Source organism: Meriones unguiculatus, chromosome 11 (genome assembly GCF_030254825.1).
Source record: "Meriones unguiculatus strain TT.TT164.6M chromosome 11, Bangor_MerUng_6.1, whole genome shotgun sequence".
Classification (NCBI taxonomy): domain Eukaryota; kingdom Metazoa; phylum Chordata; class Mammalia; order Rodentia; family Muridae; genus Meriones; species Meriones unguiculatus.
Genome location: NC_083359.1, coordinates 100,556,873 through 100,573,015, shown reverse-complemented (window position 1 = coordinate 100,573,015; position 16,143 = coordinate 100,556,873). Strand labels below are relative to the sequence as shown.

The 16,143-nt window shown below is 50.4% G+C and overlaps 1 protein-coding gene across 1 annotated transcript in view; it reads right to left on the bottom strand.

Moving 5' to 3' along the window:
• Positions 1–15,832, bottom strand: part of Cnih3 (cornichon family AMPA receptor auxiliary protein 3) — a 108,972-nt gene extending 93,140 nt beyond the window's left edge. The window contains exon 1 of the mRNA XM_021633650.2: positions 14,986–15,832. Within this exon, the coding sequence (XP_021489325.1) occupies positions 14,986–15,066 (81 nt within the window). The 5' untranslated portion in view covers positions 15,067–15,832. The remainder of the gene's footprint in view (positions 1–14,985) is intronic.
• Between the last annotated feature and the right edge of the window lie 311 nt (positions 15,833–16,143).

Below are 16,143 nucleotides of genomic sequence, written 5' to 3'. Positions count from 1 at the left end.
TTTCAGGCAGCCCTCAGAGTCACTGTAATAGAATGTGGCCATTATGGTTGTCTCCCACAGGGCTAGGAAATGGAACCGGCTACCCATCAGTTCCAAATTGTTCCTTTTGGGTCCCAGCCTGTCTGTAAACACTGTGAAGCAGTTTTGCAAAACAACAACCGGACATGTAGCACAAATTCCACACTCACAGGTTCACATTGGACCCCTCTCCTGGCACCCTTAGAATCCACCACTCTCCTGTACACAGACCCTGTACCCTGATTTCCCAGGTCCCATTTCCTTTTCTCACCATGCCAAAGAACTGGCTCATCATTTAACCCTTTCCCTACCCACACACCTTCACAGAAGTTACTAACTCCTTTTCCTGATAAGGTTTGCAGAACCCATTTAAATATTTCTTTTATCCAAGATACAAATGTCTCTATTATATAGGGGGCCATCTGGGCTGCCATGGCTAGCCAGCCATGTTGCTATCAACTCTTTTTTTAGAGTTCATGAATCAGTTGCCAATAAGGAAGAAGAAAAGGGAGCTGGAGCCAAGGCTCCCTCCCCACCCCTGCACTTCTCCCCAGCATGAGAAATAGATCCCAGAGTCAAAATGGACCATGTGAACACAGAAACAGAAAATATGCTGAAGACGGATGATCTGGAAATGTCAGCCCACGGTTCCAGACATCACGGAGGTGGGAGGTGGCGGCAGCTTACTTCCCAGCCCTGGAACCTACCAGCTGGGCTGAGTGATGCCACGCAGCCTCCAGCACATCTGAAGCACATGCAGAGAAGAAATAAAAGGGGCCCAAGAGCAATGGAGAAAGGAGCGAAGAACAAATAAAAGTGAGAGAAGGGGAGGAGAGGAGAGAAGCAGAGCCCCTAATTCTAGGACCATTACAGCAACCACGGACTTCTGAAGCAGCCAGCCAGGCCACAGCCCCTGCTGCGCAGCTTTGAAGCTGAGCTCTACCTGCTCTGCAGCTGGATACGATGTAAACAATGTAAGTAACAGCTATGCCTGAAAGGGATATGAATGGGGAGCCTGTGAATGGAAAGGAAGGCCCATGGTGCCTGCCTGTGGCTTTTCCCTGTGAGAGAGAAGAAGACCCAGAGAACGGGAACCAGTGGGCCAGTCAAAGCCTGTCTTAAACACGCTATCTATGGCTTTTAGAGACCTTCAAATGGCCATCCGCGCTGGCTCCCGCTGGCCAGACAGTCTCAGGGAAGCACATCTCCCAGCTGTTCCCACTCCTCAGGAGAGTGAGTACCCAGGGTGGGGGCCCTCAGCCACAGCCTCGGGGTGCTGCTGTTCCCACTAGGGCATTCAATCCACGCTCTGCCAACTATACCAACCATAGGGTGCACAGCCTCGCCGCCTGCTCCTGCTACCGGAGGAGGGAGAACAGAGTATCCCTCACTTGACACCTGGGCCTGCATGCATGAGACCAGCATCCCTGTGACCTTTTTGGTGGTGATGGGGTTAGGACTGGTTTTATGTATTTTTTTTTAATACGAATGGGTGCTTTGCCTGCACGTATGGCTGTGCACCACATGAATGTCTCATGCCTAGAGAAGCCAGAAGGGGGTGTCAGATCCCTGGGAAATGGAGTTACAGATGCTCATGAGTCACCACGTAAGTACCTACAATTGAACCCAGGTCCTCTGCAGGAGGAACAAGCTATCCTAACCATGGGGGGGGGGGGGGAATAGCTCCTGCCCCTAACTTTATCTTTTAATGAATCTGGCTGAAAACACAAACAACACCCCTTTTTTTTTTCTTTAATTCTCAAGGCAGGATTTTTAAAAACCAACAAGCAAGAAACTAGAAAACAAAGCTAGCCTCCAAATTGTTATCCAGAGAGCTGACGGATGTTCCCTTTCCACGTCCACAGAAGTGCCCAGCATAGGGGCAACAGTGAAAGTGTGAGCCCTCAGGTCCCTTACAGGCCCAGCTAAGGCGGCCTGCCTGCTCCACCCCTCCCCCACCCCTCACCCCAGCACAGCCCAAGAGCAAACTGCACCTCTGCACTGACTTGAGGTGAGAAATGCAAATCAGGTTTTAATGAACTACAAAAAAATTTCTGAAAGATATCCTTTTTCTCTCCCAATAGCAGGTGCGTTTGTCATTTCATATACAGCCCTAAACATTCTCAGCCCTACAATCACAGGAAACGCTGCTATGCTCTTCCTGATGGAATGCCCTGGAAGAAATGACTGTGGTCACAGGCAGGTTCCTGGAAGAGTGGTCTTTGGCTTAAAATTAAAAAAAAAAAAAAAATCTCTGCTTAAGGATCATATATAATTTCTGGCAATTAAGATTCAATAATAAGATTTAAATGAGGATTTTCCACAATTGTCTGCAAAATAGAAATAATGCAATAAAGCTGGCCAGGTATTTCAATGTACATGTCTAAAATGTCCCAGAGGTTCACTATTGCAAGCCTGGTCCCTAGTGGTGTTACTTTGGAAAGTTCTGGAAACTCTGGGAAGCTGGGCCCAGCTGGAGGAGTTAGGTTACTGGAAATCTCTTCTCGTGAGACATGCTTCCCTCTCCCTTCTTCTCAGTCCTCCGGCTGCCATGATGTGAGTTATTCTGCTCTCCCATAACCTCCCTGACACGATGGCCTCAAAGTCAGCAAAATAACTCTTAAATTGTGTCTTTGAGGCATCTGGTCACAATGACAGAGTACTATTAATGCAAATGGTACCTTTCAGGGGCCAGAAGGTCAAGGAAGAGCAGAGAGTTGGTACGAAGAAGATGGGAGACTCAGTTTCTCCACATACGCTTAGAGGAGCCACAGAATGACCACGAATAGCATTTCTGGTGTTTCTACAGCAGAACCTGTAGCGGGTCTCGGGCAGGCATCTGGGTACTACGTTCACAGTGGTCACATGTCATTCACAAAGTCAAGGGTAAGTTAAGAGAACGAGGCAGGCCTCTCCAGGGGACCCAAACCAACGACAGACATAATTACAAGAGGGTGTTTATTAGGCTGACTCACAAAGTCAGAGGCTGTTCAGACCCACGATGGCCATCCGCGCCCAGAGAGCTGGGAAATCCAGCAGCCTCTCAATCCAAGAGGCTGGAAGTGTTGAGTAAGAGGGACCAATCCTGCAGCCCCAGACTGAGGCTGGAGTCCTGAAACCCCCTAGAGACTCACTCATCCAAAGGACAAAGAATCATCTTGATGCCATGAGCCAAGATGGGGCAACAGGAAAAAACAAAAAGCATGCCCTCACTCTAGAAGAATGGAGCATGCAGGTGTGCAAGCTTTCCCTCCTTCCTCTTCCTCCAACTTTTAGTTCCATTTGTGTCCCAGCCTTCCAGGTGGGGCCACTCACATCCACGGTGAGTGTTTAGAGTTTGTGTACCTGTGTACAAGTTGTCTCTGGAAATGCCTTCGCAGCCACACCCAGAGTGCGCCTTGCCAATTCTCTAGGCATCTCTCAATCCCATCCATAACCAAGATTCAGCATCCTACCAAGAGTTCACTGATAAATAAATGGATACGTAACAAATGGCATATACAACTAATGGAACAGTTTTCAGTCTAATAAGGAATTCAACCAAGATATATGCCATCATATGGATGAACCTTAAAGAGATGATGCTAAACGAAATAAGCCAGGTCAAAAGTGAAAATGCCATAGGCTTGATTTATACAGGTAAGGTACTTAGAACTGTCAAATTCATGAAAGTGGAAGGGCAGGTGCCAGGGCTAGGGGGAACAGGAAAGCATTACTTGATAGGTTGAATTTGAGTTTAGAGGTGAAGTTCTAAGGATGGGTGGCAGATGGGTGCAAAATCATGAATATACTTAATGCACTTATGATGTGTTCAAGGGTTAAGATTAAAATAGTTAAAACAATAAACATACTCTGCATTTTGTGCCACGATTCAAAAAAGTCAAATTTAAAAAAGTTAGAGAAGCTACACAGACCCCAACATAGAAACTGCAGAGGTAACGAGATTCCTTTCTCTCCCGGGATGGTCACAGGGTAAAAGCAGAACAGAACTAGAGAAAACAGGCAACGAGGGGAGCCAGCCAGAGTCTAGCCTTGCACAAGACCGATTAACTGACAGCTGGACAACAGACAGTAGTCCAGTCTGGTACTCACTTGATTAGCATCTGCACAAGTTCTGGAGACAGAAGGAAGTAGGCAGCTCCTGCCCTTCAATGTGCCTGCATGGATCAAGGCCATGGCCAACCCTTCAGCTACAGTAGCATATTGTGTTTTGTTTGTTTGTAGTTGTTTCCTGGTGCCAAGAGTTGAACTCGGGGCCTGGCATATGCCACAGAGACACTCTACCAAGACTATACTTTCAAGGATCATTTTATGGTTCAGACACTCTACCGCTGCTCTCGAAGACACTGGCCGCAGAGCCAGGGAGTTATGTTCTGGTTTCAGAGTCCCTTCAGTGCAGACTGGGCTACAGAACACACATTCCAAGGACCCTGGGATATGGTCTTGGCTGCCAGGACTGTGGGACAGAGGCTAGAGTTGGGAATGGGGCCTAGCCAAGTGACAGGGGAAGAACTCTTCACTCACAGGGCTGTGGGCCATCCTGTACCCCTCTTCTGGCAGGCAGCTGCTTTCCCCTCTTCCCCTGCCCTGCTGAGCTGCATCCATGGCCTCTACCCTGAGCATCCAGGAGAATATGACTCACCAACAGGGGGGGGAAAAAGCTGTAGGGAAAAGCTCCCTGGCCATCTTCCTACCCATGCCTCTTTCATGGGAACAGATTTCCTGTCTGTGTTTATGAAGTAGCAAGGTTAAGCCTCCCCCTCTCTCCAGCCTGCAAGGAAGATTATCCACTAACTAGTGTAAAGAGAGCAATGGTGAGGCTGGAAATATGACCCTCAGAGTCTCCATAATGCTAATGAAGAATAAATGAAATGCCTTTGTAAAGGAGAAAGGAAAAAAAAAAGTCTTGAGGTAACAGGTATAGCCAAGGAGCCTTGGAGCCTTAGAGAAGCCATTCTCTCAGGCAATAGCATCTGAGCTCCTGACCTGTGTACCACACAAGCCTCTATACCACAACAGTCCCTCCTCCGGGCACAGGGGAGATGCTGGAGCATCCCAGTGTGTGTGGTGCTCGGCACATGCAGCACACTCCCCAGCAGGGCCAACTGCGAGGCACTGCTCTGCAGGGGTCACCACTCCCCCCAAGGCTGCAGGCTCCTGTTCTTCAAACCAGAAACACACAAGCTTCTGGATTCACAGGCCAAATGAAGCTGCAAGAGGTGACTTATTCCTGTCAACAGTCTGAGAGCCACCACTCACCAGTCTTGGGCTCAGCATGCACCCACCATGTCCCTCAAAATCCTACAAATGCTGAAGACTGTAAGCATGGGGCTACAGTCAGCTTCTGTGTTGCTTGAGGAGCCAAGCCCATGTTCACCTGCAAAAGTGTTTGAGGACACAGGCACACACGCATGTGCACATACACACACACACACACACACACACACACACACACGTACAAATGAGCCACCTGAGTTTGCCATGTCATGAGAGCAGGTGACAGAATAAAGTGGAGAACGGTTAAGAATGAGAACAGAGGCATACAGTGGAAAAGAACATGGAAAATTTAGATCCAGGAGATATTACTTTTCCTTGTGGCAAGAGTAATAAACAAACATATCCAAGGGCCAATAGTCTAACTGTGTGCAGGGGCCCTGAGACAGTGATAGGTGGGAGAAGAGTTCAAAGGTAGGTAGATACCTCCAATGCCCACCACAGGGATTTGAACATCTTCCTCCAGCACCTTCATCCACCCCATGAGACCCTAAGCCGGGTCGTCAACCCCATGCCAGATGCGGGATCATCTAACCAAGCCTCTCACAGCTTTTAACGTGGAGGGTGCTGTTCTGAGTTTCATTCTCTTGCTGTGTAAAACACCCCGACATAAAGCAGCTTAGGGGGTAGAAGTGTTTGTGTCAGGATACAATTCCAGGTTGACCACTCGTTACTGTGGGGAAGTCAAGGCAAGAATTCCAAACAGCCAGCCCCATCACTTCCTCAGCTGTGAGAACAAAGAAGAATGCACTCATGCTCACTTGCTTGCTTGCGCTCAGCTCTGTTTTCTCCACTCTTCAACAATTCAGGAAGCTTTGCCTGGAATGGCGCTGCCCACAGTGGGCTGAATCTTCCCACACTGATCAACTCAATTAAGGCAACCCGCCATAGACATGCCCATAGGCCAACCCAATGTTGACAGTTCTTCACCTAGACTCTTCTCCCAGGTGAGTCTAGCTCTCACTAAGTTGACACTTAAAGCTAGTCGTCATAGGTACCACACAGTGTATGCAAAAACGCTGGTGGCCCCATCTCAGTCTATCAGCCTACCCCTGATTTAGATGCCTTTTTTCACACTTTGTGTTTAAGCTTTATTTTAGCATGTATAAGAGAGTCTTGTGTTTGGCTCTCCTTCTATGCTAAATTAAAGATATTTGCCAGCCTCATTATTAAGTTCTGCATTGGTATTCAGAGACCAACTCGGGATTTAATTGCGCGCTTGGGAGTTTTCATGACCTTTATGGGATTAATCATACTCTCGGTGCTATTAAGCATACAGAAGTCTTGGCCACCCGTGAAGATTCAGACACTGGTCGTGAATGACCACCCCCAGCAGCAGCTGCCCTCACTTCCTGAGTGTGAGGATGGAATGCATGGGCATAGCTTCCTTGCCTGTAGAAGGACTCATTTGGTGCTTCTCCTCTATTCCGAACAATTCAGTTTCCTTTCTAAGGTCCCTTAAGCCACCATAAGAAAAAGCAGCCTGACCCGCAAAGAGACATCAGCTGGAATTTAGTATTTGTCTCCTGTAAGCCACAAGGAGACTGTCTACATCTGGCCACCAAGTGGTGAGGGAATGGTGTATTTCACAATTACGATTTTTAAAAAATGGGTCTCATGGGGACTGGGGAGATGGCATAGCAGGAAAAGGCACTTGCCACCAAGCCTGACAGCCTGAGTATGGTGTCCAGGACCCACATGGTAGAAAGAGGGAACAGTAACTGCCACAAAGTTGTCCTCTGATTTCCACACATGTACCGGGGCTGTGTACAAATGCATACACATATACACACACAATAAATGTAATAAAAATCTTGATGCTCATCACAGGGGCTGCTAGGATGTCTCAGTGAGTAAGAATGTTTGCTCTGCAAGTATAAGAACCTAAGTTTGAATCCAAAGGACCTACATAAAAACCCAGGTACGGCTGTGCAGGCCTGTAACCCCATCATTATGAAGTAAAAAGTCAGATCCCAAGAGCTCACTGACCATCCAGCCTAACAAATAATGCAAGCTTTTAGTTTAGTAAGAGATCTCAAGGCAGTAGAGGAAGACACTTGACATCCTGCTCTGGGCTCTGCACACACACACACACAAATGGGTATCACAGCTACCCAGTGGACTACCCAGTGGAACAGCATAGTATCAACTCCTGTGATGGTACAAAGCCTCTTGGCAGCAGGACCTGCACCTGAGCTGACGTCACCATCTCATAGACCTTTCAAGCAAAACTTTCTTGCTCAGATCTGTTGCTGAGCCTCCATCCATCAGGGTGTGCCTCACCTTCGCCCTACTATCCTGTCCCTTTGAGCATCACCTCTCTACCTAGAGAAGCATAACTAAAGTTCACTACTGTGGTAGTTAGAAAAGGAATGGGCCCCAGAACCCACGTATTTGAATGTTTGGTTCCCAGTTGGCGGGCTGTTTAGAAAGGGCTACAAGGTGTGGCCTCGTTGGAGGAGGCATGTCCCTGGGTGTGAAGGTTTGAATAACTATGGCCCCCAAAGACTCATGTTTTTGAATGCTTGGCCCATAAGGAGTGACACTAAAAGGAAGTGTGGCCTTACTGTAGTAAGTGTGGCCTTGTTGGAGGAAGTGTGTCACTGTGGAGATGGCTTTGAGGTCTTATATATGCTCAAGCTACGCCCAGTGACACAATCTCCTTCTGCTGCCTGTGGATCAAGGTGTAGAACTCTTGCTCCTTCTCTAGCACCATGTCCGCCTGTATGCTGCCATGCTTCCCACCATGATGGATAATGGACTAAACCTCTGAAACTGTAAGGCAGCCCCAATTAAATGTTTTCCTTGATAAGAGTTGCCATGGTCATGGTGTCTCTTCACGGCAATGGAAACCCTGCCTAAGACATGGGGGTAGGCTTTGAGATCTCAAATTCTCATGGCAGGCCCAGTATCACTCTCTTCCTCCTCTGTGTTTATGGATGTAAGCTCTCGGCTATTGCTCCAGCACCATGCCTGCCTGTTGTCATGCTTCCTATCATGATGGGATTAACCCCTGAAACTGCAAGCCAGTCCCCAATTAAACGCCTTTTGTGAGTTGCCTTGGTCATGGTGTCTCTTCACAGCAACCCTGAAAGACAGAGCCACCAGGCCTGAGATGCTTCAGGCCCCCTGCAGGTCCGGGAATGTGTAATTTTAGAAACCATCATATGACTATTGTAAGTCTAGGAAACTATTCATCAAGGAAGAGTTTGTCAAGCTTGGCTGGTCCAGTAAATTAGCCAGATGCTGAATTTACTTATCCTGCAGGAACAGCTCTAAGCATCATGCTACCCATGCCCTAGATACTGAGGCCACAACAGATGGAAGCAGTTACAATCCCCGAGAACCGGTAGCCCAGTGCTGTGTGACCAGTGGAACCTTGGGATGTACGGCAGGGCACAGGAGAAATAAATGGGGGTTGGCGTAGGGGATGAAGGCTTCTCAGAAAATTTAAGACTGGAATTCAGCCATCCCAATAAGGAATGGGATGAGTAAACAAGCATTCCAGGGAAGTGGAAGAGCCCGTTTGGGAACACAGAAGATGTCAAATGAGTGAAGTCACATTTAACTGGACCACGTCTTGGAAGCCCTTTAGGCTGTGCAGGTAAGACAAGCCAAAAAGAGTTTTAGTCTAGGGATGCCATGCAGAGATTCTTTCTGGTGCTGACTCACTCTGGGGAGGGATGTAGCACGTGAGGTGAAAACCGGGGGTGGGGGGCAATTTTGAAGGGATACGATGCTCTGGGGAAGAGCACATCAAACCTGGCCCAAGGCAGGGCCATGGGGCAGAAAAGAGGGCACAGGTTAGGATGGTGCGTGTCCCCTGAAGATACAGGGAAACAATGTTCATGGAAGACACAGCTTCAGCTGTGCCTCGAGTTAGGAAAGAAATGAATTTACCAGTGCATGCATGGAGATGTTCGGGGCAGGTAATACGGTCTGATTGTTTCATCAAAAACCATGTTGAAATTTGATTGCAGTTGTGGTGGCATGAAGTGGAGGGATCTTTACGAGGCAATGAGGTCACGGGATATCACCTTCATGAATGGATTAAGGCTGTTATCACAGGAGGCATTAGTTTTAAACACGTGATGTGGCACACGCCCCTTTCCTCTCCTCATGCCAAATGATGCTTTCCATCATGTTGTGAAGGCCCCTTAGATCTTGGACCAGTGAGCCAAATAAACTCTTGATTCTACTACCTGGTCTGCCATGTTCTGTCATAGCAACAGAAAAGGGCAAGATGGCAGGGCAGTGAGGTGCTTCTGATGACAGGAAATAAAGACTTGAGTGTGGGAGCTTCTGGGGCTCTGAGGATGTGACAAAACCATAAGATTGAAAGCTAAAAGTTGGAGAATCACACCCAGGCCATGCTAAAGGGCTACGAGACTGTAAGGGCCAGCCAAGGTCACACTGTAAATTCATCCGGATGCCAGAAGCTCTTGGGGCTCTAGCATGAGAGCAGAGGGGTATACGGAGTGTGTTCCTGGCATGGAGATCTCCCACCGTAAAGGTAACAGGAGATATGCCCAGATGAGCCAAGTGGTGGTGATGACCTTAAAGGAATCACATCCTCAACAGACAATGCCCTGAGAGGAAAGGGGGAAATAGTCAAAACAGGAAACACAGACAGAATGGAGTAAGAGGGCCAGGGCTGCCTGGAACTGACAGACACAGGTGTGGTCAGGAGGTCACAGGCACATAGGCAGTCTCTGACAGGAGGTCAGGTCAGTAACTACCACAACTCAGGTCAGTGAGGACATGACCATGGCAAGGCCCAAATCCTTGGTAGATCCTGAAGGAAGTGGCCCACAGAGGCAGGTGACGGTGACAGCAAAGGGTGGAGAGGGCACCATCCAGACAGCACACGATGGGAAAAGGAGGCACTCCTCACCTTCTGGGGAGGAAGAGGCAGTGGAAAACATGTCCAGAGGATAAAATGCAGAGGGGCATGAACACACAATGGAGAATGGAAAGCAGCCGCTGGCGGCGACAGGAGGAAAGTGAAGCCAGGTGTGGTCTCAGGGTTGGTACAGGTAGGGATGCCCATGAAAAGGCCGCACAGCTTCACCTGCCTTTCTTCAGAACCTGGAGAGTCAGAGGGAAACTGCTTTGGTGCCTCTGCCACATCCCACCTTGGGAAGCCTGGCAACATGAGCGAGCGGTGAAGCTCTGCCAACCCGCACTGGCTGGTTCCCAGAGCCTCTGAGTCCTGTCCCCTCCTCCGCTCCCACAACATGATTGATGGAGATACAGTGACGACAGGGCTGGCTTTGGGAGAGGGCCAGGCATCACTCACCACAGGCTGAAACAAGAAACAAGCATCCTGCCAGACAGAGGGAGCCCTCTAGGTTCACCGGTGTGCCCCACCTCCTTGCAGGAAGACTCCCCACTGACACCACTGGCTCTGAGCCTCCCGGGAAGAGTTGATCTTCTTTGCATCAACTGTAGTTCTCCAAGTTCCAAAGCGACAAGGTCCAGAAAAGGATGCATGTTCCCTTGCTACCCAGGATGTGCTCCCCAAGAGCAGCTGGAAATGGGCCAGGCAGAAGGGCGGGAGAAGCTGTCGTTAAGATGATGAAGCCCCCCTGTACCTCCAGGATTGTCCTCAGCTGTGGAGAACAAGGATGGGCCCAAGAGACTCTTCGCTGTCTGTGGGAAGGGCGGGAAATCATGGGGGGAGGGAGAGTGGAAGGAAAGGACAGGTACAGCTGCCTGACCCTGGATGCAGGAAGATGTCTTGATCTGAACAGACCAGCAGTGAAAGCCAGGGAAGGCCTGGCAAGGGCACGTGCTGCCCCCCAGCTCAGAGCACCTTAAAAAGAGTCTCTGGGGAAAAGGTTACAGTGAGCCCCAAGCATCCTGCTTCACAAAACACTCCCCCCCTTCTTTTTTTATGGATGGATAACTGGAGAAACTGAGACCTGTTCCTTGTGGCTGTGGCTGTGGCTTTGACAGGCTAGAACTGGTTGAAAGGTTTAGCAACGAAGACACTTTGCCAAGTAAAACTTCTCTCAGCAGACTGGCACTCATTATCGTCCATGAGGTCCAATCAAACTCCAAGAGCAAATGCCACCAAAGCCGTTCCAAGATGAGGCAATACATCAAGTCTTTCTAGAGAGCATCACTGGGAACTAATTTTATGTGTTAACTGCCAAAGTTTAGAGGGACTCTGGATATTAAAAAACCTGGAAAACTAAAAGCCTGAAATAAGCGGTAATGCTTATTTGATCTTTTCAAAGAACGGCTTCATCTGTGTTTATATAATGAGACCGTCTGCAAACAGGCTTGGCCAAGCTGGAGCAGAGAAGATTCCGAATTGTGAGTAAACACTGTTCATCTCAGACCGGCTGGAAGCAGGCATCGCTCCACGTCCTGAACCTTTCAGAACACTTGTGGGATTTTTCCCTTCTAAAGGTCCACATGCAGTTTTTTAAATGCACACACATATACAAACAATCTCCCAATCTTTTCTGGATGGAAAGGCAGGTGGTGACTTTCATTTCATTGCATATTGTTGTATTTTCAAACTTTTTGGAAATGAGCCTGTGTCCTTTCGCTTTCATAAGTAAACGTCAAATTTTTAAGAAAACAGAATTTCTTCTTTTAAAGAGGACTGCACGGGACTGGGTGTAGTGGTAAATGCCTGTAATCCTAGCACTCTGGGGATAGAGTCAGGACGAGTGTGAGTTCCGAGCCAGCCTGGACTACGCATATCAATCCTCTGAGCATAAAAAAGTAGTGGGGGAGATTTGTGCTGTTTTGAGCCTTGTTACACTCCAAGCAGAAATTCCAGCTCTAAATCTCTTGCTTACACAGAAGGTAATGCTTGGGGTAGAAACTGCATTAAGTCAGTAATTCAAAGCCAGTAATTCAGCCAGGGAAAGGGCTTGGGCCACAAGGGTCTTACAGACTCAGCTCAAATCCCAACGCATACTAGCCGCACAAGCCTGGGCAAGTTTTAGAACCTCTTAGAGCCATAGTTTCCTCATGTGTACAAAGTCACCTGTGGAGACTAAAGGACGCCATGTAAGAGACAATGTATACGGAGAACACAGCGCCATGGTTCAAAACAAGCAAACAAAAACCCTCAGTTTTTCTCTGATTCTGCAAAGCATAACAAATGTCCTCAAAGACAGGGCTGATCGGAAATAATTTCATTTGAAAACAATGCACGTAGGTTTTCAGGGCAAAAGCCAAGACTTCAATGTGTTTATAACGGGCCATATCCCCATCTTTGCTTCTACACATCCAGGGGAGAGTGGGGGAGGGGGAGGGATAACTGGAGATAACCCTGATAGGTCCTCTCCAAACTACACAGGACAGAGGGCAGATGAATACACACTAGATAAATAGTAATGTCTATTATTTCCTTTAGATAGGTACGTACATGTACAGATAAATAGGAATTTTTTTTAAAAAGCCACCTGCCTTTCTCTTAGTTCAGGAGGTACAGGCATTTGAACCACTGAGCATTAAATGCCAATTCACTACTTGGGCTGTCAATACATACTAAGCAATCAATATGACTCATCAGATCAGGAAATATAAGATGCGGGAAAGAAGGCAAATGCACCATCTACTAACTCTCCCGAATTCTTGGTCGAAATAATGACAACATTCAACCAATATCCACAAACACACGGTCTGTGCATCCGGAAATCAGGCCGTTTCTGGGTTCCCCTTTCCGTGTTCAGGAATCAAGACACTGTGGCGTGGGGTGGATTATTCACTTCAGAGAGAGAAGGAAAAGACTAGGAAACAGGGACTGACCCTGTTGTCACTGGGTCACTTCCACTAGCCATGTCAACACGACTGACGTGGGATTTGATTGAATTGTACCCTCACACTGGGAGATGAGTTTGCGGGCAGAGACCAGCTCAGGACCACTAGGACTGACATTCAGCTGTCTCTTGGTCAATTTGGCAGCTCAAACCATCTGCTCTATTACCTGGTTCTTGAAGTATGTATTACCCTCTCCATCCCCACCCACATACACCATGAGGGGGAGAAAAGAATCCTTTCTTGTGACCCAACCTGCTTCAGGAGCCAGTGCAGTGAACATCAGGTCTGAAGGAGTTTGGGGTGCTCTTGGGGGCATCATGCCACCTCCAGACAAAGCCAAACCAGGAAGAAACAGCAAATTAAGTATTAGCCTTCAAGAATGTGGCTCCCTCTGAAAATTCAAAAAGCTGAGAAAGTTCCTTTACAACATGGGAGTAGATCTATGCTGCATGTTTGGGCGCTATCTACCCTGAATCCCTGTTCACCCAAGTGGGGCTTCACTTTTTCTTTATGAGGAAACAGCCTCAAAGCCCCACTGTCTGCAGTAGAACAGACTGAGCATTCCAGGGCGGACAGGACAAAATCCCATCACATCTAACTGGCAGGACTCTTTACATCAGCCCTCATGTTTTCACCTCGGAATCTCTTCCCTCTTGTTTCTACATTCCTAAACCAAACGGCAAGTGATTATGCAATCTTAGAAAGAGGTGCAAGCTTAGGTGTGACCTTCCGGGTCTTTTCAGGGACAGGTGATTGGAAACCCCTTCCTCCTCCCCAGGCACTCGCCCTCTGCTCCTTGTCACCTGGCCCTTGCAAGAGACTCGGGGTTCTATTTTAAGACAAATCTTCTCACACTAGAAATTACTCAAACAAAACACAGGCATCTCAACTGCTCCTCAGTCTTCTTCCTTCTGGGTCATCTCTTCCTGTACACAGTCTCTCCAAGGCCCCCCACCGGGCCTCCAAAAGCTGGTCCCAGGGTCCCTCCCATCACCCAACCCTGCTGGAAGGGCAGGGCTGTTAATGGTGAGTGTCAGGCAGTGGGACCTGACCCTTCAGACCAGCCTTCCCAGGGTGGGAATGCGGGCCTTGCATCCTCAGAAGGAAGCCAAGGGATCAAAGGTGTGTGAAACGCGGCACAGTCCACAGGAGACCAGCTCCTCCTGCGCCTCCCCCTTACTCCTCCTCAGGGGTGCTCAGTGTACACCAACATCACGCCTGACGATCCATCCGCTCTCCACTCAGGGAGGAAGCTTGCGCCCTGAGGGTGATGGAACCTGGCCAGGTCTTCACTACCTGGAACCTTCTTTTTCCTGCTCTCCCTCCTTTCCTCTTCTCTCTTCTTCACTCTCGGCTCTCTTGGTTTCCCTTCTCCCCTGCCTGGCCTCTCCCTACTTCCTCTTACAAGGCACTCTGGTTTGGTTTCCACTTTGTCTCCAATTATGTCTAAACGCAACCCACCACAGATGCTGACATTTTGAATGTTTAGTTGTTATAGTTACTTGACTAATTGCCTGGGCCACCGGCGGCGCTTCTTCTTTCCTGCAGGCAGGAGAGGAGGGGGGATGGGAGGGAAGCCGGGCAGATGGGGGTTTGAGCCACTACTCCAGGGCGGCCCAGACACCCTGCCCCGCCCAGGAGTGTGCCCCGCGAAGAGGCTCTGCGGGCCACAGGCTCCAGCCTGGGCAGGAAGGCGCGCCTGGTACCTGTGCCGCCTGGCCTCAGGATACCAAGAACAGCGGCTCCTGCCCCGGGACAAGGGAGATGGACAAGGTCTGCCCAGCAAATGGCTTCACAGTCCTCCCACGCCTGCAATGTATAAAGACGGGTGAAGTGAGCATATAAGGTGGGCGTGGGGGTGGGGGCTCTGGGGCAAATGAGAGTTAGAAGCTGCTGCAGGTTACTCACGTGCCAAATAGCGAAGAAGATGAGCGCCGCGCAGAGCACCAGGGACAGCATGTAGCAGAAAGCAGCGAAAGTGAAGGCCATGGCTGAGAACCCCGGATCCCACCACACACAAAGCCGCTCCCTGGAGACCAGGGCCCTCCCAAACGAGGGGGCCAGAGAGACGCCTCGTCCGCACGCTCCCGGCCAAACCAATGGCTGGGAGCACCGGCGACAAGCAGAAAGAGAGTTGAGGGTCAGCGAAGCCGGCAGGATTTCGGCAGGTCCGGAGACCCGGGACCTGGAGCGCCCACAGGTCCGGACTGTCGCTGGCGGCAACTGCTCCCCTAGCCGAAGAAGAAGCCTAACCAGCAGAGAACAGCGGCAGACCAGTGTCAACTAAGCAGGTTTGGAGACCAACAGGCGCCCGGTGCGAGGACTCCACTCGGGACCCGGCGAAGAGGTCCGGTCCTCTGGAAAGAGTCCTCCCTGTCCGCGCCCGGGCGAGAAGGTGGGGCGAGCGTGCCACCCCGACTCCGAGAGCGTCCCGCCAGGTGCCCAGGATGCCGATCCTCCAGCCCGCCGCTGCCCTGTCCCCGAGCACAAGTCTTTCGGTGTCCGAGGCGAGCCAGGCTCCCGTTAACCCTGCGCCCCGGGCTGGGGTCTTCCAGAGCCGCTGTGCGCACGGAGCTGCATCCGGCCCCGGCCCCAACCGCGTCCCCGGCTGCCGCGACCCGGTGCCTGGGAAACTGGGTCGGACCGGGGCGGCGTGGGCTCGCGCCTAGAGGGCCAGCGCGGGGCCGGGCGGCTGCGGCTCGGGTTTCCGGCCAGGCGCTGCCCGCGGCGGAGCGGGGCTCCACCTGCTGCTGCTGCTGTCGCGGGCGGGCGCCGCGCAGACTGCGGTGCCGGGACCCCTCCCTCGCGGCGCCCCACCCTCGCCGGCTCCGGAGCGCGCCCTCCCCGCGGGCGGAGACTGCGGCGGCGGGGGCCCCGGAGGCGACGGCGAGGAGCCGCGGTGCGCGCCCGCCTCTCCGAGGAAACTTGCGGCCCCGCGCGCAGGGGCGGGAGGGGCAGGGACTCTTTAAGCACGTGCGCCCGGCGCGAGTGGGTAGGCGGAAGGCTATGGAGATGACGCTTCCGCCGCCCCTAGGCTTCCAGCAGTTTTGCGCACACCAGAGCGAG